At 44.1% G+C, this 27,007-nt stretch overlaps 1 protein-coding gene across 4 annotated transcripts in view; it reads right to left on the reverse strand.

Moving 5' to 3' along the window:
• The window catches only part of GRIN2B (glutamate ionotropic receptor NMDA type subunit 2B), a 333,110-nt gene that overhangs the window by 263,914 nt on the left and 42,189 nt on the right, over positions 1-27,007 (reverse strand). For all 4 annotated transcript variants that reach the window (XM_050953765.1, XM_050953735.1, XM_050953745.1 and 1 more), the window contains exon 3: positions 8,250-8,678. In XM_050953765.1, the coding sequence (XP_050809722.1) occupies positions 8,250-8,660 (411 nt within the window). In that variant the 5' untranslated portion in view covers positions 8,661-8,678. The remainder of the gene's footprint in view (positions 1-8,249; positions 8,679-27,007) is intronic.

The raw sequence follows: 27,007 nt of genomic DNA on the forward strand, positions 1-27,007 counted from the left end.
TCCATCCTCCCCAGCCCCAGAATCTTTACCCAGCCCATATCTAATCTCAGTCTTACAACCACCACCTACTTGCCTCCCAGTCCCCCACCCTATTTCCCTCCCTGAATCCTAGGCACTGGCTCCTTGCCCAGACAATCCCAGTCTCCCAAGCCCAATTCCCAGACCTGGTTTCTCTCCTCCCCACACTAGCTATCAGCCCTAGTTCCTGGTTTGGACTTTCAGGAAGTTGGGGTCATCAGGGCTGCACCTCGCCTAAGTAGAATTTAGGTCATGCCCATCCTATGAGTGCAGAAAACTCCCACCCTCCTGGGATCAGTAATAGCTGGAGCTTTAACCTTGGTGCTGTTGCCTCAGTCTGTCATGGCTGGTTGTCTCCTCTTGACTGGGAAGATGTAGAGGGGTTTCAGTTTTAGGGACACTATCCCCATTGCCAGGGACTTTTCTGCCGGTGCAAGTGAGGCCAAGTACCAGGGACAACACTAACAAATTAATTTACCTTGGCTTTAAACAGAGTTTAAACAGTCACAGCAAACTGCATGTGCTTTGGCAAATAGGCCTTGCCAACTCCAGCAAGAAGTCCATGCCTTGCTTATGGATGCAAAAACATCTTGGCACTAAAACAAAGTCCAGAATCTATCAAATCTATCCTGTACCTGTATTGCTATATGGGTCAGAAACCTAGAGCCTCTTACAGGCAGACTTGGAGCAGTTAGAGATATTCTATAGGCACTGTCAGCACCATATCCTGAGCATAAAGTGGTTTGACTTTGTGTGAAATGTCAATTTTGCAGAGATTTGGCCTTCCTTCACTCACTCATTATATTCAAAAGCAGCACTGCATGCTCTTTGGCCATTTGGATGGGATGGACAAAAACACCCCAGCATGCCGTGCTCTCAAGTGCTCCATCAACGTGTGAAGGGGTGCATGCCCTCACCCTAGCTGGTGCCATCCACAGTGCCACTCCAGAGATTTGTGGATTCACAGGATTGAGGCAGATCTGGGAACATCACTACACTACATCAACCGTGGTCACTCTGGCTGGCTCAATGGTTGTCAGTAGACTGCATGTTTGATCATGATGCTGATGGGCGATGACCAGGAGAGGTCCTGGAAGACTGGAGAAGGGCTAATGTAGTACCCTTCTTTAAAAGGGGGGGAAAGGAGGAGCCAGGGAACTATAGACCAGTCAACCTGACTTTGATACCTGGGAAGCTACTAGAGCAATGTATAAAACATTCCATTTGCGAATACCTGGATGCTAAAGGGGTAATCACTAGCAGCCAGCATGGATTTCCCAAGAACAAATTGTGCCAACCAGCTTGACTTCCTTCTTTGACAGGGTAACTGATTTGCTGGATGGGGGAATGCAGTGGACATAATATACCTGGACTTCAGCAAGGCTTTTGACACAGTCCCACATGACATTCTGATAAGTGAGCTGAAGAAATGTGGGCTTGGCAGAATTACCGTTAAATGGATACATAACTGGTTAAACAACCACAAAAAAGAGTAACAATTAATGGAATGATGTGGGACTGGAGGAAGGTCACAAGTGGAGTTCCAATGCGATCTGTTCTGGGTCCAGTGTTATTTAATATCTTTATTAATGAGCTGGATGTAGGATTAGAGAGCATACTGATCACGTTTGCAGATGACACAAAGCTGGGGGATTGCCAATACTTTGGAGGATAGAGCTAAAATTCAGAAGGATATTGATAAATTGGAGAATTGATCTATACACAACAAAATGAAATTCAACAAAGACAGATGTAAGGTGCTACACTTAGGGAAGAAAAACCAAATGTACAGATACAGAATGGGGGGAAACTGGCCTGGCAGCAGCACTGCTGAGAAGGATGTGGGAGTTGTAGTGGATCACAACCTCAACATGAGTCAGCAATGTGATGCTGTTGCAAAAAAGCAAATGCAATTTTAGGTTGCATTGACAGAGGCATAGCATGCAAGTCATGGGAGGTGATAGTACCGCTCTACTCAGGACTGGTTAGTCCTCAGCTGGAGTCCTGTGTCCAGTTTTGGTCAACAATGTATAGAAAGGATGTAGAGAAACTGCAAAGGATCCAGAGGTGAGTAACAAAGATTATCCAAGGGATGGAATGCAAGCCATATGAGCAAAGACTGAATGAACTGGGTACATTCAGTTTGAAAAAGAGGAGATTAAGAAACATGATAGCAGTCTTCAAATACCTGAAAGGCTGCCATAAAAAAAAGACGGAGAAAAGTTGTTTTCTTTTGCCACAGAGGGTAGGACAAGAGGCAATGTGTTCAAACTACAGCATGGCAGATTTAGATTAAATCTCAGGGAATGGACAATGGAACAGATGGGCCATGGGAGGTTATGGAAGCCCCTTCACTGGAGATTTTCAGATAGTCATTTGTTTTGGATGGCTTAGAAACAACAAATCCTGCATCTTGTCAGGGCATCAGACTAGATAACCTGTGTGGTCCCTTCTAAACCTATGATTCTATGACCAGCCCCTCCTAAAATAATATTTCCTGCACACCAGAGATATTCAACTACCCACTATTAGAGGCTACAGCTTCTTCTCCTGAATTTTAGAATTTTATATAAAGCATCATATTGACTGCCACTAGAATAATTCATTAATCAATACGTAGCACCTAGAGCTTTGCCTTTGTAGATCCCAAAGCAGTTTACAAAAGTATCATTATCTCCATTTTGTGGATGGAGAAACAGCAGCAGAGACTTACTCAATGTCATACAGCAAGCCATTTATAGAGTATAACTCTGGTCTCTGGACTTCCAGACATGTGCCCTATGCATTAGCCACAATGCTTCCTTGAGATGAATATGACTGGTTTTACAATGCCTTCCTTTTCTCTCCTGCCTTTACATTCTCCATCCAACACCGCTGCCCTTATTTCTTCCCTCCTGCTTTCTTCTGGAACTTTATGTTTCTAATTAGCATAAGGAACCTTGCAGATACGTGGCACTGCAGCACCGAGAGGAAAAGAATCATGTCAAGGTTTAGTTTTTTTATTGCCTCACAGGTTGTATTTTAATGAAACTTTTTTCTTTGATCATGTTAGATTTGGGAGAAGGACCCTACCCCCAACCCCCAGCTCTCCCTAAGGCAGGATTTCAACCAATGGTGCATTTTCCAGTTTTATCCAGTCCAAATCTGAAATAGTTTAAGTGATGGGGTTACCATCTTCCCCTGAGAATACTACTCCACATCTGATAGAGCTTGCCATTTGGAAAATTCTCTTGATATCCTGTTTAATGATCCCTTTGCTCAATTTCTTCCCATTGCTCCTAGTTACACCACGTTTAGACCAACCTAAACTGTTTCTCTTGCTCCTTGGTATATATCTAGGCACAACACATTAGTTACACTTACCTGTAGTCATTATTTAGTCAAGCTACAATATGCATATTTAGCTCTTTTAATCTATCTTCATATATCAATCCCTTAAGGCCTGTAAAAGAGTTATATACTACAATCTTATCTCTTCCTGTACCCTCTGTTTTTTCAGGCCGTGTGTATTTAATTCCCTTAACTTCCCTCATAGTCCTTTCCCTCTAAACGTGGTTAATGAAGCAAATAAAGGCAAACAGAATAAGAGATTCCCTGGAAAGAGTTGTTTCTCTATTTCCCGTGGTTACTGAGGAATGACATGAGGATCTAAGGCAGCAGCACTGGTCAATTTCACACTCCAGGTTTTCAATTTCATTTTGAAGCCTGTTTGGGGCAGGGAGAAATTTGAGTGTAATTAATTCAAATTTTGTGAGACAAGTATCTGCTCAGGGTTGTAATAAAGGTCTTGCCTGCTCCAGAACCAAGACATTAATCTTCTCGTCTGGCTGGGGATGGCATAAATTGATTTAATACTTCTAGGGGTTTTTATGAGTTATAACAACTATTACAATAAAAATAGTTTTTCATTATTAATTACTAGAGCTGGTCAGAGAAACTTTGATGGAACAATTTTCCATCAGAGAACATAGTTCCAGCATAACTGAAACACTTTGCAAAATTGTGTCAATTACCTGAAATTTCATTTTAGAGGGAGGGGGGAAGAGGAAAGTAGTTCTGAGAATGTTGAAATATTCCATTTCAATATTTTCTGAATGAAATGGTTTGATTTTTCCTTTCAAAATGACTTTTTAATCCTTTTTTTATTTTGTATTATTATTTATAATATATTGGAATTAAGTGTGCTAGCATCAGGAAAAGCAAACAACATAACTGTGTGCAAGAGACTATATACAAGTCACACACACACACACACACACACACCCCTCACATGAAATGGACAAAAATGCAGAGAAACCCAGTAAAAATAAACATTACATACAAAATCTAAATTAATGCAATATTAATTATGTGAATTTGAACAAAAGCAGTCAGGCAATACAAAAGTTAAGGATCTAACAGCATAATTAATTCTGCCATGCTACATTTAGTGTTTATCATATATACAGGAGTGCAAGTAGGGCAGTACCCTCCAATATGCTGTACTAGCAAGAGATTTTTAGTGGGTATGGAGTACCAAAAAGACTTGGAGCTAGGGCCATCCCCTTGGGGGTGGGGAGACTGGGCTCTGCTCCTTAAAGGAGCAGAACACAGCTAGGGAGGGCATTCATTCTTTAAATGGCTTTAACAGCACGATATACGTTAACAAACTTAAACAAAGGCTTTGTTTAAGTTTGTTAGCACATGTATTGTGCTGTTTGGTCAGGAGTCCTCAGAAGGGGAGGGGTGGGGGGATAGAAGGTGTTTAAACAGTGTTTTTGATTCTGTTTCTTCCCATTGGTCTGAATTACCCATAACATCCATACTGCATCACATCAAGTCCAAATCATCAGAGGACTGCCCTTGCTTGCACTGACCAGAGGATGTTTGGATTCTGATGTCAGCCCAGTTCTGCAGCCTGATGGGAATCAGGTGTTGTTCCCAGTGTACACAGAATTCTTCTTTGCAGCCAAACTAGTCTAACATGCATTTTGTTAACTGGAACTGGTGCAGTAAAACAAAGAAAACAAATGCTTCATTTTCCAGCTTGTGGGTGAGAGAATCATAAGTGAAGATTATAATACTGGACACTGACAGCCTTAAACCAGCTGCCTCAGGAATCTGCCAAGAACTTTGCTGAAAATATGTTCCTCATCTTAGCAACGGAGCTAAGACTTATCACACAAATGCCAACCTTTATTCAAATGAAGCTCCTTCTGATTTGACAGCTCAGGCATTGTCAGTTTCATCCAGAACAATTTACAAACTTGGAACCTAATCCTGAAAACCCTTAATCATTTGATCAATTCCACTGAAGACCATGGGACTATTTGCATTAGTATGGACCACTTCTGTGGACTGGTAAGAGTTTCAGGACTCTGTTCCATTCGTATAAAGGAAGTTAACTCTCCCATTGAAATGCAATGTTTGGGTACAATACCATAAAGCAGTTTAGGATACAGTTCTCCTTAAAATTTGTCTTTTAATAAGTCATACATATGCTGAAATGGCTACTCATCCAACTCCCATATTCCATATAAACAGACTGAATACTACATATTTGGGGGGAAAGTGAGTAGTTGAGCATGTTGATGTTTGTATATACAAAGGGGGGTGTTGGAGGTGATGGGGAGAGCGTGGAAACCCTGGGCTGGGGGCAGGGCAGGGAGAAGTCACATAGAGGGTCATGTGGGGAGGTCACGTGCCCCCCCCCCCGTGTCCCTCCCATGAGTGCAGTGCCAGCAAGAAATGATTTCTACCTGCACCACTGCATCTATGTATCAGTCTAACCAGTAATAGATATAGGTATAGATATGCACAATGTAGCAGAGTCAGTCTTATGTTTGGAAACTTTCTTTATTTCCTGTCTTTTTGGGTTCAAATTTTTCAATTTAATGTTGCACTAACATAGGTTTTTGCACTTGGACACAAATTTGCTCTCTGAGAGGTGACACAGCAGGAGGACATGCAGGTTCGAGTGCCCCCACCCCAGCAGGCTGCCTGATCGGGAAGTGGAAGGGATGGGGCCAGATCCTCTTCCGGCTATGCTGGGACACTGCCTGGTGCAGCACAGCAGCTGCCTGGGGACTTACCCTATTCAAAAGCTGCACACAGGAAGCTTGGTAAAAGGGATTTTTACATTCACTGGGCCCCATCTTTAAGCCCTTTCATAGTCCTACTAGAATTTCCCATAGAAGTCAATGGGCAAAATACAATAATAGGACTACTCTGCCAAGGAAAGACTTATGGAAGGGTAAAAGCTCTTCAGACAACTCAGTGGACCAAATTCTGCTCTAAGTTACACCAGTGTAAATCAGATCTGATTGCACCACAATCAGTGGAGTTACTCTGAATTTATCCTGGTATAATCTTCAACTGGAATTTGCCCCATCAAGTTTAAACTCACAATTTTTCAGTGCTTTGGGCCTCGTGGAGTCATTTGTAAGTATGGAAAGTGACTATATAATGCCACCCTTCTGCTCTGTTAGTGTTTTACACCCATTGTGCACAGGTGTAGATGACTGCACGAGGTGCAAGGCAGTGGATAATCAAGGCCACAGAGTTGTTGCCTGAGTTTCCTTTCAGATGGAAAAGGCTTGGGGGCTATTGTACATAGAGCTGGGCAAAAAGTGTGTGGGGGGGAATCCTTTGAGAGTCATTTATTCAGCAATTTTTTTATTGAATCAATTACTTGCTAAATATCACCTGTCCATTTCTAAAGTTGATCAAAGACTGAGAAACATATTTGTGATTAATTTAGTCCCAAAAATAAAAAAAATGGAAAAAATTATTCACAACAAAAACGTCAGCTCACTCAAATTCCACAGTCTAATAGAACTCACTCCAAGGAAATGTTTCCTTACTATCCAGTTTAAGTTCCCCCAACCCTTATTCAATTACATCCAATTGTCTTGTTGTCTCTCTCAGATCCCCTGAAAGATGACCTGCAAAGGAATAAAATGGCTTGCACTCTTGTTTGCTTCGTGATGTACAAAAGAAAGCCCAATAGAGTTTTGTCAAAAAAGAGTTGTTGGCCCAGATTCTTCCTGCCACCAAGACATAGGTCCAGCTACGCTGACTCTATACCAGTTAAAAGATCTAGCAAGCTGGGGGAATTCTCAGCAGAGCAGAACAGTCTGGTCAGAGCAGGGTCAAACCTAAGGCTGGGAATAGCAGAGGAGTTTGTAGTCAAGTTCCAGGATGAGGTCGATACCAAGGATCAGAGTCTAAGTCAGGTTTCAGGCTCCAAGTCAGGAGGCACGATCCAAATCAAGCCAAGGTCAAAACCAGGAGTTCAAGAACAGGAATGGTTGTGGAAGCCACAGGAGACCCATGAGCAGATCATGGGTGGCAGCATGGAGCTGTCCACTACCTAGCAACGCTACAGGGACAAGTTTGAGATCTGCCTTGCAATTCAAAAGGAATCAGGTCTGCTGTTTTTACACATTTGAAATTCAGGTCTTGACTGCACTGGTATACTATGGTGACTGAAGAATTAGTGAAGTTATGACAATACAAGAGAATGAAAGATGTGCAATTGAAATTAGAAGGGGTTGTTAGCCAAACTGTTTGGAGTTTTGTTTTGTTTTGGGGAGGGTTTTTTTGTATGGGGGAGAGGGGTTAGTTTTATGTTTTGACACTTTGGTTAATACCTATTTAACCCAATGACTAATGACCACTTTGGAGAGAGGATGGTTTTATTAAAGTTTAAGCACATGTACTCTTTCCATTAAAATGTGAAAGTTCATAGTAAACATCCCTGAGATCCCCAAGTGATTCTCCAGCTATACCAGTGAAGGCAAAAAGTAAAAAACACAATGGTCATAAATGGTCACAATACATCATAAAAAAGAATAAAATATTTTAATCCTTTGCAGATCCCTTTTAGCAACTCCTTTCTCTCCTTGGTCTTTCTATGCTTCATATCATTCCTGAAGAATGTCCTGAAGAAGAGCTATGTGGAGCACAAGAGCTTGTCTCTTTTATCAATAGAAGTTGCTCCAATTAACAAACATTACCTCACCCAGCTTGTGTTTCTCCTATAATTCTACATAGTTAGCATTTTTCCTATAGATGTAATTCAGCCACACTATACACACTTAGCTTTTTTAATCTCTCCTTGAAAGTGACTCTTTCCACACACATAATTATTTGGCCAAGTGAGATTCCATCTGCAGACCACTGGCTACGTTATTTCTCGGGATACTAAACCCCTCTTTCCTGATCTGTAATGGAAGAAAGCCAATTTCTACCTTGTCTGCCATGATCATGGAGGAGCCTCCGTGGATGCCAAGGATGGGCGTGAGAGTCTGGGCAGAAATGAAGTCCAGGATCTGAGCAATGGCTTCCTGGTCTGTGTCATCAGCAAACACCACACCTTGAACCTTCCGGTCTGACATGAGGTCACAGATGCGAGTGATGATGCTCTTGGGATCTGTCTCATTCATGGCCACCAGTTCCACTCGGGGCACCACTGAGAGGTGGTGGAAGTCATCTTTCTCGTGGGCATCCTTGATGGCCACTTCGTCTGAGGTCCCCACCAGGATGACAGCAACGCCGATACTGGGGTGGCTCTTCTGGGCACGGGCCCCACCACCCGTCGTGGCTAGGACAGCCAGTACCAGCCAAAACTTTGGAGAATGACACTCCACCCTGGGCCTCATCTTCAGCTCTTACACTCCCTGAGAAGAAAAGAGAGAGAGAGAGAGAGAGAGAGAGAGAGAGAGAGAAGGAAGAGATTAAATGATTACATGATTAAATGAGGTACACAGAGGTCTTCCAGGGGTTACCATCAACTCATCTAGATATTTGCCTAGTTTTACAACAGGATACATAAAAAGCACAAACAAAGTAAGTACAAACTAAAATATCATACAGACAATGACTTGTTTATACTGCTGTTCATACTATACACTGAAATGTAAGTACAATATTTATATTCCAATTGATTTTTTAGAATTATATGGTAAAAAAATGAGAAAATCAGAATTTTTCAGTAATAGTATGCCGTGACACTTTTGTATTTTTATGTCTGGTTTTGTAAGCAAGTACTTTTTAAATGAGGTGAAACTTGAGGGTACACAAGACAAATCAGACTCCTGAAAGGGGTACAGTAGTCTGGAAAGGTTGACAGCCATTGCATTAGACCACCTCCTGCTGGATCAGACCATTGGTCCATCTTGTCTGTTATCCACTCCCTGAGCCTGATCCAAAGCCCAATCAACAGGAGTCTCTCCATTAACTTCAGTTGGTTTTGAACCAGGCCATCTGACAGCAGCCTTTACTTGACATTTCAGAGACAGTGGAGGAAAAGGTGGGGTGGGGAATTGTATGGTTTAAGGGATTGGCCAGGAAATACAAAGCACATTATGTCTAAGCCTGCATTTCATCTCAGACCCAAATCAACAGTGATTGAAAGTTGTTGTCCTCTAACTAATTGATGTCCAGTTACCTACATAAAATGAGCTGGAGATGTCAGTCCTATGTCCTAAAGTGTGTCCCCAACGGGGGTGAAAATAGTTTAAATGACTTACCGATATGCCGAAGTCCTGAGCAGCGGGGTGGCCTCGACCGGAAGAGGTGAGGCCTTTCAAGATTTAAAGGCCCTGGGGCTCCGGCTGTGGCTGGGATCCCAAAGGCCTTTACATCACCCTGGAGATACCAGCTGCAGAGGCGCCTGGGAGCCCCAGGACTCAGGAGCAAATTAAAGGGCCCAAGGCTCTGACTGCCATGGAGCTCCGGGCCCTTTAAATCACCGTGGAAGCCCTGTCGCTGCTAGGGCTGGGGTAGCGGCGGCAGGGCTCCTGATGCAATTTAAAGGGCCTGGGGCTCCAGCGGCTGTGGGGAGCCCGGGACCTTTAAATCACTGCCAGAGAAGCCACTCTTGTTGCCAGACCGGACCAGCTTACTTTCACCTCTGGTCCCCAACACAAAAGCAATTATCACACAATTGCCACCAGTTTGCCCACATTTAGGTACTATAAGCAAACAGTCCAAAGCCTACTTAGGTCATGGATTCAGTACTCCCTTCTCAGCTCTCAGTATAATCCTTCCAGGTCAAGGCTGAGGTGTCTTGGCAGGGGCGGTGTGTGTGCACACTGCCATGGTCCATTATCCACTAACCTTGGGGATAAATACAGGGCTTCCATCTGTGAGACTGTCATTTGGGCCCCTTTCACCCACGTTAAATTCACTTCTTTAAAAAAAAAGGGTGGAAGAGGGGGCCAAAAGTTGACAGTGCACATGGCCAATTACATATTGTTCTAGTATGAGGGAGATTTTCCTTCCTACTCCAGTTGGTGACCCTCTTTGCTCTGAAGCACAAGAATAAATAGACCTCATATATTTTCATTTCTAGCTAGTGTATCTGCAGATGTTACTATGATTCATAACCTGCAAATGTCCATACTTTTTTAAAAAAATCATGGAAGTTAGAAATGGAAGAGTCCTATTAGGTCATCAGGTTATGCAGGACCGTTCCCTACAGTATAGTTTACAGGCTTTATCCAGTCTCCTTGTAATAATCCTTAGCATTTATTTAGCACTTTACAAACCTTAACTAATTAATCCTCCCAGCACCTATGTGAGGTAGGTAGTATTATCATCACTTTATAGATCTGCAAACCACCACAGAGAGGTTTGCTCCAGACTAGCCTGTGGCCATAAAGGAAATCAGGAGCAGTCAGAATTAGAAGACATGAGTTCCTGGTTCCCTGTCCCATGCTCAGACCAAACACTCACATCACTTTCTCAAGCAGTTGCATGTATTTCAGGTTATGGAAGACTGTTCTTCAAACCTATTGATCTTATTAAGCTATTCACCTCAAGGTTCCATTCTGCAATGGTTAAACAAACATGGCATACACCAGGATGTCTTCTAAACTGCACCAGCTGCTCTCTTGCCCTGGTATGTGGGAGAGAGTAAATCACAGAATCATAGAATATCAGGGTTGGAAGGGACCTCAGGAGGTCATCTAGTCCAACCCCCTGCTCAAAGCAGGACCTTGCTGGACCTGTTTATACCATTCATTATTTTTCATACCTCTATCAAAATCTCCTCCCCTCACCAGTTACACAGATAGATAGTCATAACAGCTGTAATGAGACTGGCAGCACCTTAGAGAATGTACAACCCTCCCTCCTTTATATGTTCTGTTGTCCTAAACAGAGCCAGTGGCTAACAGGTCAGTATTGCTTGCATTGTCACCTAAAGGCTAGTTTTCTGCCTTGATATGGAGACCTAAGTTCAGTTTCCTGGTCTCTCTTGCCCAGGGCAGGCAGAGAGTGCACATGCTGCATTAATATTACAAAAGTAATAAACAGATAATAAATATTCACAGAAGGAACCAAATCCACTTAAAGGCTGAAAGGACTGTGGGTGTGAAACATCAATCGATTCCAGCCTTTCTACTGGATTCTACTTCTGAAAACAAGCTCACAAGAAGGACCAAGACACTTCAAGCGTTCAGCAAAATGAACAGCTAACTTCATTCCAGCAGGACTGTTATCCTCCAATTACAAGTTGCTAAATTAGATTCCTTCACAGTGAAATGTGGTCCCCAGTACTGCGATGCTTTATTAACTTTAATGCACTCTATTCTCGCTCACTCGCTCGCCTTAATGTTATATTTGTTCTCTTTAAAATACATCTCCTGTGATTTCTCTACTTATTCTCACACATTATAATGCACTTGGTTATGCAACGGCTAGTTGTGATGCCCAGAAAATAGAATCTAGTTTTACAGTGCACCCCTTTCATACTGATTATTTTGAAATGCTTTACAAAGCACTGAGATGGAAACTAGCAATGCAAGAGCTAGGCAAACAAACAGGGCAGCTGTTCTGTATTTGCACTCAACATTGGACTTGTTGGCCAACACACCACCATTACCTCCATTTTTTTCCCATCAAATCCATGGAATCTTTAACTTCTTCCTGGATCGGATGGGCAGAAAGGAACTCAGCAACTTACAGGTTACTCCAGAGAGGTTTTAGGACTGATAATCCCACAATCCAGCAAGCCTCAAAATGGACAAGAATCCCTGCTCTTTCAATGGGAAAAGTAATTTGCTTCTTTCCCTAGCAGAGAACTTAAGAAATTAGACCCTACAGTCACAATTATGTAGTTCATTGCGGTTTCTGACATGTATTATTCCCCAACCCCCGCAAGGCCTGCATAGTTGGGTTTGTGGTGCTAAGCTTTGCGGGTGACTGCAAAAACTGTTCCTAAACATTTGCTCAGAGTCTAAGGCCTAGTCTACACTAGGAAATTAGGTCGCTATAACTACGTTGCTCAGGGGTGTGAAAAATCCACACCCCAAACAATGCAGTACTGACCCAACCAGCAGTGTAGACACCACTATGTCAACAATAGAATTCTCCTATCAATCCAGCTATTACCTCTCAGGGAAGTGGATTACCTATGCCAATGGGAGAAATCTTCCCATTGGCCTAGGCAGTGTCTTCACTGAAGTGCTACACAGGGCTGGCTTTAGGCCGATTCACCTGATTCCCAGGAACTGGGCCCCGCACCTAAGAGGGTCCCGCGCCTTAGACAATTTTTATTTTTTTAAAACTTACCCCAGGTCCCTGGCTGCGATCTGCTCAGGGGTCTTCTGTGGTCCTGCTCCCTTGAGCGAAGCGCAGGCAGGAGCACGGCAAGCCCCGCAGCCCCGGCTGGAGCCCCGGCCGGAGCCCCGGCCGGAGCGCGGCAAGCCCCGCTCTCCCAGCTGGAGCTCCGGCCGGAGCACGGCAAGCCCCGAGGTCCCACTTTCCTGGCTGGAACCTCAGCCAGAGCGCTGCAAGCCCCAAGGCCCCGCGCTCCTGGCTGGAGCCCCGGCTGGAGAGCGGCAAGCCCCGTGGCCCCGCTCTCCTCACTGGAGCTCCGGGCCTTTAAATAGCCTCCAGAGCCCTGGGGTAGTGAGAGGCTCCGGGGGCTATTTAAAGGGCCAGGGCTCCAGCTGCCTCTGCCACCCCGGTCCTTTAAATAGCCGCCAGAACCCCACCACCCCCATGCATTCCCCAGGGCTCCCGCGGCTATTTAGAAGGTCCAGGGCGGGGTAGAAGCTGGGGAGCCCGGGGCCCTTTAAATAGCCCCCAAAGCCCTGGGATAGCAGGGAGCTTGGGGGCTATTTAAAGGGCTGGGGCTCCAGCTGCTTCTGCTGCACCCCCTGCCCTGCCCACACCAGCCCCGTTCCCCGTGCCTGCAGCCAGCTCTGCACCCCGTGCCCACAGCCAGTCCCTGTCAAACCCCCTGCCGTGTCTCCAGTCAACCCCTGCCACACACCCCTGTGGCCCTGCCCAAAGCTAGCCAGCCCCACACACACTGCTGCCCGCACCAGCCCTGCACACCCTACCCTGTCTCCAGCCAACCCCTGCTGCACCCCCTTGCCTGAAGCCAGCCAATCTCACACTCCTCTGTCTCCAGCCCTGCCAACCCCTGCTGCATCCCCATGCGGCCCTGCCTGAAGCCAGCCTGCCCCACACACCCCCTATCTCCAACCAGTCCTGCACCCCTTGCCCTGCCGGCAGCCAGATCCTACCTCCAGTCAGCCCCTGCCCTGCCTCCAGCCAGCCCCATGTCCACTTGTGCCCTGCAGTTCCCAGGGCAGTAACCCTGCACACCTGCTTCAATAAGGGGAGCAGGGAGCAGCTGGGACCCACACATGTGAAACGGCAGTCATTAATGACCAATCAACAGCATATATGATGCAATGTACATAATATATCATTTTATTTATATAGTTATGGAAAGTAAATGATACATGAAAGAAATGAAAGGCTTTTTTTTTCCACTTCTTTTTTATTTTTTAAGTCATCGCTGCCAGGGCCCAGCCGAAAATGTTCGAATTGGGCCCCGCACTTCCTAAAGCCAGCCCTGGTGCTACAGTTCTACCACAGCAGCTTTTTAAGTATAGACAAGCCCTAACGTGTTTGGTTTGCCTGTGTTTGTAACCTTTATTATCCACGTCTCACATGAACAGTTCATGTAATGACTGCTACTCATGCTAATACCTCTGTTCACATATGACAAAGGGTATTTGTGAAAGAACAAGAATATTCCATGTTCATTGTTTTTAAACATAAAAAAGAATAAAGTTTCAATCATCCAATCAAGGAGCAGAAACAAAGGGAGCAGTTCACGGACACTCCCACTGGCTGAAAGTTGTTCATATAAGCGATTCACTGAATACGTGCAAATAACAAATATCTGTGCAGAAATCAGGATAGGCTCACTAGCATAGAAAGGGCTACATTAGTTAAATATGGTATTCACAATACTACGAGGTTTAGCATTCAAGGAGTTTATCCTCAGAGATGGAGGTTAATGCAAAATATCACTGGGATATTGTATAAAAGTTCTTTAAAATGGCTTTTCTGTAAATTATGTGGCATATTCAGGGTACACAATGGTGCTCTGTATGGGGTTTGGACCTCGTTTAGGGTGGCAAACATAATCCTCTTGTGGTTTTGCCAGTCCTGAGCAAATTGGCCATCCCAAGTTCAAGCTTGGCCAATAAAACATTTTATCTCAGATAGAGAGAGAGAATATACCAGAGTATGGTGAGCTAACATGGTTTTACAGCCTATAACCTGACTTCACCCACCATTAAAATGCAGACACCCCTTTTCTTGAAATGTGCTATCTAGTTAGCTTGGCAGAGCAATGTTACACAACAATTGTTAGGACAGGAAGGGAAGAACAACTTCTCTAGTTGGAACTGCAAAGGGAATTTAAGTAGGCAGAAAGTCATTACTCAGGTTGGAATTCGGCCAGGACACAAGAGCTAATACACTTAAAAATGCCATGGGATCTTCACTTGACACTGTATTTTTATACAGATTACATCTGAGACAAGTATTATTAGAAAATTATATGGAGGTGTGGACAAAGTACAGCTCAGTGATTGCAGATACTTCTATACAATATTTCAAAATATGTCAAATACACAAACAGCTTATCCTTCATCTGACAAACATAACTATGAATAGGATGTCATTAGAACAGTACACAAAAGATAACTAGCTAATCTTGTAGGCTGGAAAACATTTACCCAGATGGAACTGAGGGCAGAGTGAGGCCTGCTAACTGGAATTCTGTTAGCCATTCTTGTTGGTAATGTAGGAGGAGCTATCCAATCCAGCTCATTTCCCCATAGCTATGTTGGCTGTTGAGCTTAGCGAACAGGAGCTGCTAACAGGGAGTTTCGCAATGGAGTTTGGAAGGGGAGTAGGAAGGGAGTGGGGGTCCCTTGTCGGTCTCATCTGTGACCCATTGGTCCCCTGAACCTATAAACCAAGCCACACCCAAAACCTTTCTGTTTAAAGCAGAGCAGAGCAGACAGAGAGCTGCAGACAGGAATTTGAGAGAGTTTGACAGAGGGAGGCTTACGATGGTGAGGAGGACCCGCAACACCTGTGGCAGCACTGCTTCTGTCTCCTCCACCTGTGCCTGTAGCCAGACAGAGCACCAAAGCATGGATGCTTTTACCCAGATTCTGGTGTGGGCTTGCAAAGACTGTAACTTGCAATTTCCACTTACTGATATCCAGGCTGGGGTGGCATCCAATGTGAAAGGTGCCTACTGGTGGAATCTCTCAGGCAGCAGGTGGGAGAGCTACAGGAGGAGGTGGCTAGGCTGAGGAACATCCGTATCCATGAGCAATTCCTGGACAGTATCCATGTGGAGACAGCGGACGTAGCTGTCCCAGTTCACAGGACTACTGACACACCAGTGGAGGAGGGGATGGCTCAAGGTGGACACTGGCAGCTGGTTGCTTCTGGCAGCAGGCAGTGCTCCAGCCCTGCTGCGAACCCTCCTGCTGTGGTAATAGATAACCGTTATGCTCTTCTTGATACAGGAGAGAAGGAATCACCCCTAACAGTTAAGGAGGCGAAGCCTCGTACCCCTAAGGCTGGGAGGTCTGCTGCCACCACTGATAATAAGAAACATAGGGTAGTGGTGGTTGGAGACTCTCTGCTGAGGGGGACAGAGACACCCATCTGTCGCCCTGACCGTTCATCCCGGGAGTATGCTGCCTGCCAAGGGCCCGTATCTGAGATGTTACAGAGGCATTGTCGAGGATTATCCGGCCTTCTGACTACTACCCCATGCTACTCATCCATGTGGGCACAAATGATACTGTGAGGTGTGACACTGAGCAGATCAAGAGTGACTACAGGGCTCTGGGAGTACGGGTTAAGGAGTTTGGAGCGCAGGTTGTATTCTCTTCGATTCTTCCTGTCAAAGACAGGGGCCCGGGCAGAGACAGATGCATCGTGGAGGTGAATGCCTGGCTGCGAAGATGGTGTCGCCAGGAGGGCTTTGGCTTCCTCGACCACGGGATGCTATTCGAGGAAGGACTGCTAGGCACAGATGGCGTTCACCTTTCGAGGAGGGGAAAGGCCTTATTTGCACACAGACTGGCTAACCTAGTAAGGAGGGCTTTAAACTAGGTTCGACGGGGACAGGTGAGCAAACCCCACAGGTAAGTGGGGAACAAGACCTGGGAGATAGGTTGGAAACAGGAGGGAGCATGGACTATAATGGCAGAGAGAAAGGAGGGTCAGGGCAAAGCTGGGAGGCAAGATCAGACCAGTATCTTAGATGCCTATATACAAATGCAAGAAGTATGGGTAATAAGCAGGAAGAACTGGAAGTGCTAATAAATAAATACAACTATGACATTGTTGGCATTACTGAAACTTGGTGGGATAATACACATGACTGGAATGTTGGTGTGGATGGGTATAGTTTGCTCAGGAAGGATAGACAGGGGAAAAAGGGAGGAGGTGTTGCCTTATATATTAAAAATGTACACACTTGGACTGAGGTGGAGATGGACATAGGAGATGGAAGTGTTGAGAGTCTCTGGGTTAGGCTAAAAGGGGTAAAAAACACAGGTGATGTCGTGCTGGGAGTCTACTACAGGCCACCTAATCAGGTGGAAGAGGTGGATGAGGCTTTTTTCAAACAACTAACAAAATCATCCAAAGCCCAAGATTTGGTGGTGATGGGGGACTTCAACTATCCAGATATATGTTGGGAAAATAACACCGCGGGGCACAGACTATCCAATAAGTTCCTGGACTGCATTGCAGACAACTTTTTATTTCAGAAAGTTGAAAAAGCTACTAGGGGGGAAGCTGTTCTAGACTTGATTTTAACAGATAGGGAGGAACTCGTTGAGAATTTGAAAGTAGAAGGAAGCTTGGGTTAAAGTGATCATGAAATCATAGAGTTTGCAATTCTAAGGAAGGGTAGAAGGGAGTACAGCAAAATAGAGACAATGGATTTCAGGAAGGCGGATTTTGGTAAGCTCAGAGAGCTGATAGGTAAGGTCCCATGGGAATCAAGACTGAGGGGAAAAACAACTGAGGAGAGTTGGCAGTTTTTCAAAAGGATGCTATTAAGGGTCCAAAAGCAAGCTATTCTGATGGTTAGAAAAGATAGAAAATGTGGCAAAAGACCACCTTAGCTTAACCACGAGATCTTGCGTGACCTACAAAATAAAAAGGCGTCATATAAAAAATGGAAACTAGGTCAGATTACAAAGGACGAATATAGGCAAATAACACAGGAATGCAGAGGCAAGATTAGAAAGGCAAAGGCACAAAATGAGCTCAAACTAGCTATGGGAATAAAGGGAAACAAGAAGACTTTTTATCAATACATTAGAAGCAAGAGGAAGACCAAGGACAGGGTAGGCCCACTGCTAAGTGAGGAGGGGGAAAACAGTAACGGGAGACTTGGAAATGGCAGAGATGCTTAATGACTTTTTTGTTTCGGTCTTCACTGAGAAGTCTGAAGGAATGTCTAATATAGTGAATGCTTACGGGAAGAGGGTAGGTTTAGAAGATAAAATAAAAAAAGAGCAAGTAAAAAATCACTTAGAAAAGTTAGATGCCTGCAAGTCACCACGGCCTGATGAAATGCATCCTAGAATACTCAAGGAGTTAATAGAGGAGGTTTCTGAGCCTCTAGCTACTATCTTTGGGAAATCATGGGAGACGGGGAGATTCCAAAAGACTGGAAGGGGGCAAATATAGTGCCCATCTATAAAAAGGGAAATAAAAACAACCCAGGAAACTACAGACCAGTTAGTTTAACTTCTCTGCCAGGGAAGATAATGGAGCAAGTAATTAAAGAAATCATCTGCAAACACTTGGAAGGTGGTAAGGTGATAGGGAATAGCCAGCATGGATTTGTAAAGAACAAATCGTGTCAAACTAATCTGATAGCATACTTTGATAGGATAACGAGCCTTGTGGATAAGGGAGAAGCGGTGGATGTGATATACCTAGACTTTAGTAAGGCATTTGATACGGTCTCGCATGATATTCTTATAGATAAACTAGGAAAGTACAATTTAGATGGGGCTACTATAAGGTGGGTGCATAACTGGCTGGATAACCATACTCAGAGAGTAGTTATTAATGGCCCCCAATCCTGCTGGAAAGGTATAACAAGTGGAGTTCCGCAGGGGTCTGTTTTGGGACCGGCTCTGTTCAACATCTTCATCAACGATTTAGATGTTGGCATAGAAAGTACGCTTATTAAGTTTGCAGACGATACCAAACTGGGAGGGATTGCAACTGCTTTGGAGGACAGGGTCAAAATTCAAAATGATCTGGACAAATTGGAGAAATGGTCTGAGGTAAACAGGATGAAGTTCAATAAAGATAAATGCAAAGTGCTCCACTTAGGAAGGAACAATCAGTTTCACACATACAGAATGGGAAGAGACTGTCTAGGAAGGAGTATGGCAGAAAGAGATCTAGGGGTCATAGTAGACCACAAGCTTAATATGAGTCAACAGTGTGATACTGTTGCAAAAAAAGCAAACGTGATTCTGGGATGCATTAACAGGTGTGTTGTAAACAAGACATGAGAAGTCATTCTTCCGCTTTACTCTGCGCTGGTTAGGCCTCAACTGGAGTATTGTGTCCAGTTCTGGGCACTGCATTTCAAGAAAGATGTGGAGAAATTGGAGAGGGTCCAGAGAAGAGCAACAAGAATGATTAAAGGTCTTGAGAACATGACCTATGAAGGAAGGCTGAAGGAATTGGGTTTGTTTAGTTTGGAAAAGAGAAGACTGAGAGGGGACATGATAGCAGTTTTCAGGTATCTAAAAGGGTGTCATCAGGAGGAGGGAGAAAACTTGTTCACCTTAGCCTCCAATGATAGAACAAGAAGCAATGGGCTTAAACTGCAGCAAGGGAGATTTAGGTTGGACATTAGGAAAAAGTTCCTAACTGTCAGGGTAGTTACACACTGGAACAGATTGCCTAGGAAAGTTGTGGAATCTCCATCTCTGGAGATATTTAAGAGTAGGTTAGATAAATGTCTATTAGGGATGGTCTAGACAGTATTTGGTCCTGCCATGAGGGCAGGGGACTGGACTCGATGACCTCTCGAGGTCCCTTCCAGTCCTAGAGTCTATGAGGGGGGAACCCCAATGAGCCCTACCCATCCCCCAGCCCAAGGCAGCAGCAGGAAGGGAAGTCCCAACATCCCCTTGCTTCAGCCAGAGAGAGACACAGGAGGAAAAACCTTGGAGACCTCTCTCCAGGCTAGGTGGAAGATGCTTTCTGATGCAGGAAGCCTCTCTTGCTCTGCATACATAGCTGAATGCACAGCGCTTGCTATCAGGATACCAGTTTAGGGGAAACCTTGCTAGGAAATTAGTTCACTGCTGACTCAGGAAGAAGCACATTACATATTCAACTACCAACATCACTTCCTACAGCACCTCAGAAGTCTCGCATCCAAACACTTTCTGGGTCTTGCCGTGCTTAGCCTGTGACATGGAATGAGGTCACAGTCCCAGGTAGCATGGCTTCAAATTCCATAATCCTAACCATAACCCTAATTCCATTGCTAAAAACTCACTTCTGAATCAAATCTAGCCCTGACCCATCCCTAATCACAAGCCTGATTTTGGTGCTAAGCATAACCTAATAACCTACCACAACACTAACTATAGTCACCCTCCTGAGCACAATGCTAAGCATAAATTTAACTCTAATATTAACCCTTTTCTAACCCTGAATATAACCTTAACTGACCCATGCTTAATTTGTTAACTTAATCTGTACTATGACAGACAATTAATACAAAGACAACATTCATTTTTCAGGGCATAAGCAGATCACCAGTGGGGTCAGGAAGAAATTCACCTCACCACTGGTATAGTACAGTACAATTAGATGCATTATAGGTGTTTACATCTGCCTCTGAAGTGTCTGGCATTACATATAACTGGGGACAGGATGCTGGATTAGCTGAGCCATTGGTTTGTTCAAATAGGGTAAAAGGTGGGATATCATACTAGACAAGCCACTGGGCTGTTTTGGAAAGGGAACTCCTATATTCTTACACCAAAATAGAATTTGGAGAAAAAATGGAGTAAAAGACTTGAGTATATTTAATCTTTTACACTAGCTGCTCCCCAAATGAACTATGAGATTGGAGGAGAACTCTGGGAAGGAAGGGGAGGGACTAATGGGAGCCTTATCTCAACACACTAACTTGTCAGTTCTGAGAACTGAAGTTCAGATCTGGTTTAAGTCGTATGTCATGTTAGGCAGCTTTAAGCAGACACCAAGGTTTGAAATAGTAGGGGGACGCAAGTCAGGATTGTGATCCATTCGCAAAGCTGTGTGACAGTCCTGTGACCAAAGAATCCCTTAATACTAACTGACAATGAGGTTACAGGAATGTCTTGATTCTGGTATGTACATTCTGGTTCAACAAAGAATGTCATTTGAGGACTTAAATGAAAGCTGGAGTAACATTTGTTACTAATATTGTTGTGAAATGTATGTAGAGATACAATGTAATACTCCTGGGGAGATTCTGCACATGCAGAATTCATGTCTCCTGCAGATTTTTTTTCTCTGCAGAAAACACATTCTGCTGCAGAAACACTGCAGGTTTTTGCCCACAAGGGGCTGCTTTGGCACCAGAAGAGAGGGCAGCCAGTTCACGGGCTGAAGCAGCCAGCTGTGGATAGGGAGGGGGCAAAGACTGCATTCCTCACAGCACCCTACCCACAGGGCTAGGTGAGGAGGCACAGGATGGTGGGGGGACAGAGCAGGGCACATGGAGCTGCTGGGGGTCACAGGTGGGTTCAGAAGGGCTAGTGGAGGGACAGACTGGGATGGGGGGACAGGAGCTAGTGGGATGACAGCATTGAGCCACCTGCTGAATGGGAGGGGAGTGCAGGGCCACATGGGGACAGAAGCAGATGTGTCTGACTGAATGGAAGAGGCTAGAGGTCAGCCAGGTCTGCATGAGGGAGGCTCCCCAACTCCTTAACAATCCCTCCCCCCTCCCAAAAAAAAAACTGTTCCATACTTCTCCCACTCACACCCAACAAACATCCAAGTTCGCTCCCAGGCTCCTTTTCTGCACTTATGTCCATCTCCCTCAGCTCTTCCATTACCCCTGACTCCCTCAGGATTCTCTACTGCCTCCAAGGGGTGCAGGAAATACAGTTCTGTATTGCAATTTAAATGAATTATTACTCAAAGTTCTGTGTTAATATGCCTAGTAAGCAATCTATTTCTCAAAAACATTTCCTGAATCTTTTTTATTGTCTATATTGTTACAGACATACTTGCTGACAGGTATTTTGAAATAAATTACCAAAATAATTGAAAATGGCAAGATTATATTGTGTTATTTTGACAATAAAATATGCAGAATTTTGCAGAAATTTAAAATGTTGTGTAGAGAATATTTAATTTTTGGTGCAAAATTTTTAATTTTATGGCACAGAATTCCCCCAGAAGTAATGTAAGGAGTTATGTATGTATGATGAAAATGCATTCTCAGATTTTGTATCAAGGTATGAGGCACCTGCTGAGGGGAAAAAACAGGTTCTGTCAGATCAGATGTTAATTCACCTATCTCTGTCAAGATGTAAATTAATCATTATAAGGTAACACAGTCGACACCATTTACATACAAAGTCAAAGAAGAGATGTGAAGTCAACAGTGAAGCAGCACACAGGAAAAATAAGCCACGGGTGGTTTCCTTGTATTTGAGAACAGACAAGGAACTTTGAGGAAGAGTATAAATAGAAGGCAAACACCCCCTCCCATCCTGTACCTGGGAAGTAAATGGGCAGTGTATTTACATTCATAAAAACAGGATCTCAACCAACCTTGGTTGAAATTGTTGCACAAGAAACTTCTTTAGACAGGAAGTCAACCTGTTAATTAAGTTTCATCTCTAGAAAGCGTGTTATGATTTTATTTTATATGGAACCTTTTGTGTCCAATATCCTGACTCACTATCACTTGAACCTTTGGTAATATATAGAGAAAACAAAAATAAATGTATTGAAATGCTATTATATTAAGCAAAGTGCTAGATCAGAGCTGAAACTTACAAGTTGCTGCATATACTGTGCCTTTGGGGACAGAACAGCAGACCTGATATTTCATGAATAGCCAGTGACAGGGGCTGGACATTACAGGGGGACACTTGAAAAGGGATTGTGGATCAGGGTGCACCTGTTGTTAAGCTGCAAGGCACAGTAAGGTCTGGCATAGCCCAGAGGAGAGTGCTTGGGTCGTTAGAAGGCTGGCAGTGTCAGGGAGCTGGCACCTAGCTAAGCACAGGCAAGACTCCTTTATGCTGGAGGAAGGGGGGTGACGAGATAACTCTCAGCCTGAAGTACCCTGACAGCAGGACCAAACCCAGAGCAGCAGGAGGTGTAGGTCAGGATTGGCAGGACAGCATGAGTTCCAATTCTGGAATAGCTGACCATGCTATGAGTCAGGACTGAAATAGCATGGTTACTGTCAGGCAATCTCTGCTCAGATGCTTTCTCCCCCTCAGACACTTTGTCAGAAATGTGGGGGGTTGATTCTGGGTCTCCTACATTCCAGATGAGCACTCTAACTGCCAAGCTAAGAGATACAAGGTGGGCAACACCACCTCCGCCTCCTCCTCTAGCTGCTTTGTGTGTAGTGAGGCAGGCGCCTAACTTGTTCTTGGAAGAAAAGCCACAGGCCCCCTAAGTTGCCAGATTCCAGGAGAGGGGTTCCCAGCAATGGAGTGCTAGCCCAGACTTAGGCACCTCTCTCTGCAAGAGAGGCAGGGCTTAGGACACACCCCTCTCATCTGCATCACCTTTTGGCTAGTTAAGATGGTTCTCTGCCTAACATGCTGATTCTGTGGATGACATTTGTAGGTACTTCCCTTCCGCATTCATTGTGTAGGGAGCCCGGGCCCCTAAATCAGCTTTGTGGATCGCAGTGTTGTCCCAGTGATTTTCTAGGTGCCTAAAAGTTTGGCACTGTGATTCTGAGCATTGCGACATTTAAGTCCCTCCATGGATCTGGGCTTCTGGGCTTTTTGTTAGGCTGGCCCCAATTCACGGAACATCCTTCCATACCCCTGTACCACACATCTCCTCTCCTCAGACCTTCTTTAAATCTCTCTTATGCTCTCTTTATTCACCCAGCCCCTCCTGTGCAGGCCTCCACACCAGACTTCACTCTAGGCACTGCCCTGGAAATCTGTAAGTATTTAAAACCTGCACACTGTATGTAACAAAAAGCACATCCCATGCATTTTCACTGCTCAAGCCCTTGTCCTCCCCTATCCTGGCCCCAACCCCTTTGTTCACTGTCATCCCTTATGTTGTTATTATTATTAATTATTTTTATTACAGTAGTGTCCAGTAGTCTCAATCAGAATCAGGACCCCCTTGCGCTGGGCACTTTCCAAACAAAGACGAAGAGACAGTCCCAGCCCCAGAGACCGCTGTGTTTCATTTAGATAATAAGCTATTCTGAGCAAGCACCAGACATTTGTTATTTGTTTGTACACTTTGGATATTGATAAATGAAATTAATAATGATAAAGAATAATATTAGCACATTCAGAAAGCGAGGGCCCAGAGGGTACTGATATCTGAAGGTGAATAAACAAACCTGCCACCCACTGATTTGTGCAAGATCCATACAGGACAGGAATGAAAATAATTCACTCTGGAAGATCCTAGGGGAGAAAATTGCTGCAATTTAGATTATTTTAACCATATTTGAAACCCAGTTACATTCTGACAGTGTTACACAAACTTCTCTCTGCAATAATAATAAAACATTTCTACATGTCCTATCAGTTTAGTTCTTCTCTTCCCCTCCATCACTCTTTCTTTCAGTCTTTTTCCCACCAATTAATTTTTCTAATATTCAACTTTTCTTCATTTCCCCTCTTTATTTCTCTCCCACATCTCTGGCTTTCTCTTTAGCTTTCTATTTTTTTTCCCTTTAGTATTTTGGACCTGAGTCAAAGCCCACTGAGGTCAACTGGAGTCTTTCCACTAACTTAAATTATCTTCGATTTCGGTCCTATAGTCACTTTGTTCCTTTCCTTTCAGCCATTTCTTTCCTTATTAAGTTACAGACAGCCTTGAGCCACAAAGTTTGGATCCAGATCCAAATATCCTCATAGTCTGAGGTGGTCCAGATCCATCTGTAGTAAACAGCGTTCCCTCCTCCCCCATCTTTAAAGGCCATACTGCCTGTGACCTTTGGATAGGTGTGTAATATGAGGGTGGGGAGAGTGCCAGGAGCATTTTCATGCCTTTCTGGGACGATCTCCCTTGGTGACCAGCATGTGGGGACTTCTGCTTCACGCACAGTCTCATGTTGATAGCAGACCATTGTAACAGAGCCAAATCTGCCTCGCCTCTCCTCTCCCCATATATATATAGTGCATAGGTAAATGGATACAATCTGATCTGGCTACAGCATCCATGGTTCTGGAGAGACCGGCACTCTGTACTTCATCGCAATTAGAAATGAAAATTCTCTATTTAATGATCCTGGCCTCCTCCTGGATATTTCAGAATTGTTCTATGTCAAATATTCTTCAGCAAGCTGTACAATTTGGAATGACTCAAGCAATGGGGTTTCCACCATTTGGAGACAGTTCCACAGTCTAACAGAGATCACTCTTAGGAAACGTTTCCAGACATTCAGCCTTTGCTCGGTGTTGTCCAGTGACTTTAATTATACTCCTGTGGTCCAGCCTAAATAATTCCTCCCTCCACCCCTTGCTGTTTCCACCCTTCTAGTATTTGTAGTGGTTAATCAGATCACCTCCTTAGTCATCATCTGGTCACTGTATGTGCTTAGTTCTTTGTATCATTCCTTTGCCCCTTTGCAGGACAAACCAGAGACAGTCAAGGTAAGAAACAAGCTGCTGAGAGTGGGGTATTGGTGACTTAGTTCTACAAGCTGGCATGTGTAAGCTGAGCTGCTCGAGTGAGCTTAACACACACATATGCCGTTAAGTGAGACAGCAGGTCAGTATGGCACTGACCAGTGCCAACATGTAAATGCCAAGACACAGAGGCTTGGCACAGCCTCCACTCTTCAGTTCTGACCTGCAGAGCCAGACTGGAGCCATCACTATGTGCCAGGATCTACTCTGATGGACAGATTTGCAGCTATCAGACAGCTCCTCATTGCCAAAGAGACTGAATGATCCTCCCCACCTGGAGGGCTCAGTTATAGCAGCTGTCACTCCATGTATGTGCCATTTGAAACATGGTTTTCAGAGCTCGCAAGATGGAGATGGGTTTTCATACACTGGTTCCTGGATCTCCCAAACCACAGATGTCAGGTCCTCATCCTCCACCAGTCTCAGAATGGAAATCAGATGTAGGGCTAGATTGTCTGAGCCAACTGCGCAATTGTGTGCATGTGTGGACATGCTTGATAGGTTTGAACCTGGGTTATGTTAATTAAGCTTAATGAAGAGCAAAAACAATGTAAGTCAGGTTTAACACAATGTAAGAGTGTCAGCACACATAATTACACCCATCTGCTAAACCAGTGCAACAGCACGCCTTTACTTAAACTGGTGCAATATCGGTGTGGAGTCCAGGTCTCAGTCTTTCAGTTTTCATTCCACACAGATTAATAATGTGTCAGCTGAAGAACATTTATATGAAGAAACTCATCTTAAAAAAAAAACAAAAAGTATTTACATTCTGGTTTTAGCCCTAACTAAAGATACAATTTAAACCAAACTGAAAGTTAATCTGAAATTTTCAAAGTGACCTAGGGATTTAGAGACACCATTTCAATGAATAGCAATGCGGCCTATACATCTAAATCCCTTAGATGGCTTTGAATACCTCAGACCAAGTGTTTCTCTTTGAATTTTCCATTCACAGTTCTTTTCCTGTATTGAGTGAAGTTTCTTGATGCAGTCTTTGCCCATTCTGATCTTTCTGTGCATTGGTCAATTGTTGTAAGTTTATGAAAAAATAAACTAAATGTCCTTATAAAAAAAATTAGAGATTGGAAGGAATGTCCCAAGTCACTGAATCTCTCCCACTCTGTACCTAGTACTTCTTCATTCCCTGCACAATGCCCCTGAGGGGGAATACAGAGAAGTCAAACTTCAGGTAGCATTATTTTCTATAGTCACTTGGAGAACCAGCTGTCATCAGCCATCATAGTGCTGAAATCCCAAGAGTTGATGTAGAAAAAGCCACATAAAGGGACACTGCCAAGCTATTTAGACCCAAAATATACATCTTGTAAAGGAAAAAGAAAAAAGGTTTCATAGAATATAATATAAACAGGAAAAAAAATTGTAATTTTTTTTAATGGAAACAGTCACAACGTTGCCCCTCTGCAGTGTTGTGAACCCAGAAAGGGCACACAGACTAGGAAGAGACAAAGAAGGGATCCACTCATGAACTTTTGTTGGGACTGGTTGATTTGCTGCCTCTCTCCTGGCACGTTGTCATAACCTAGTCCCAGATTTGGACCTTAGCATCCAAAATATGGGGGTTAGCATGAAAACCTCCACGCTTAGTTACCAGCTTGGACCTGGTACTGCTGCCACCACCCAAAAAATTAGAGTGTTTTGGGGCACTCTGGTCCCCCCAAAAACCTTCCCTGGGGACCCCAAGACCCAAATCCCTTGAGTCTCACAACAAAGGGAAATAAACCTTTTCCCTTCCCCCCCTC

The sequence above is a fragment of the Gopherus flavomarginatus genome, chromosome 1 (assembly GCF_025201925.1).
Source record: "Gopherus flavomarginatus isolate rGopFla2 chromosome 1, rGopFla2.mat.asm, whole genome shotgun sequence".
In the NCBI taxonomy this organism is placed as follows: Eukaryota; Metazoa; Chordata; order Testudines; family Testudinidae; genus Gopherus; species Gopherus flavomarginatus.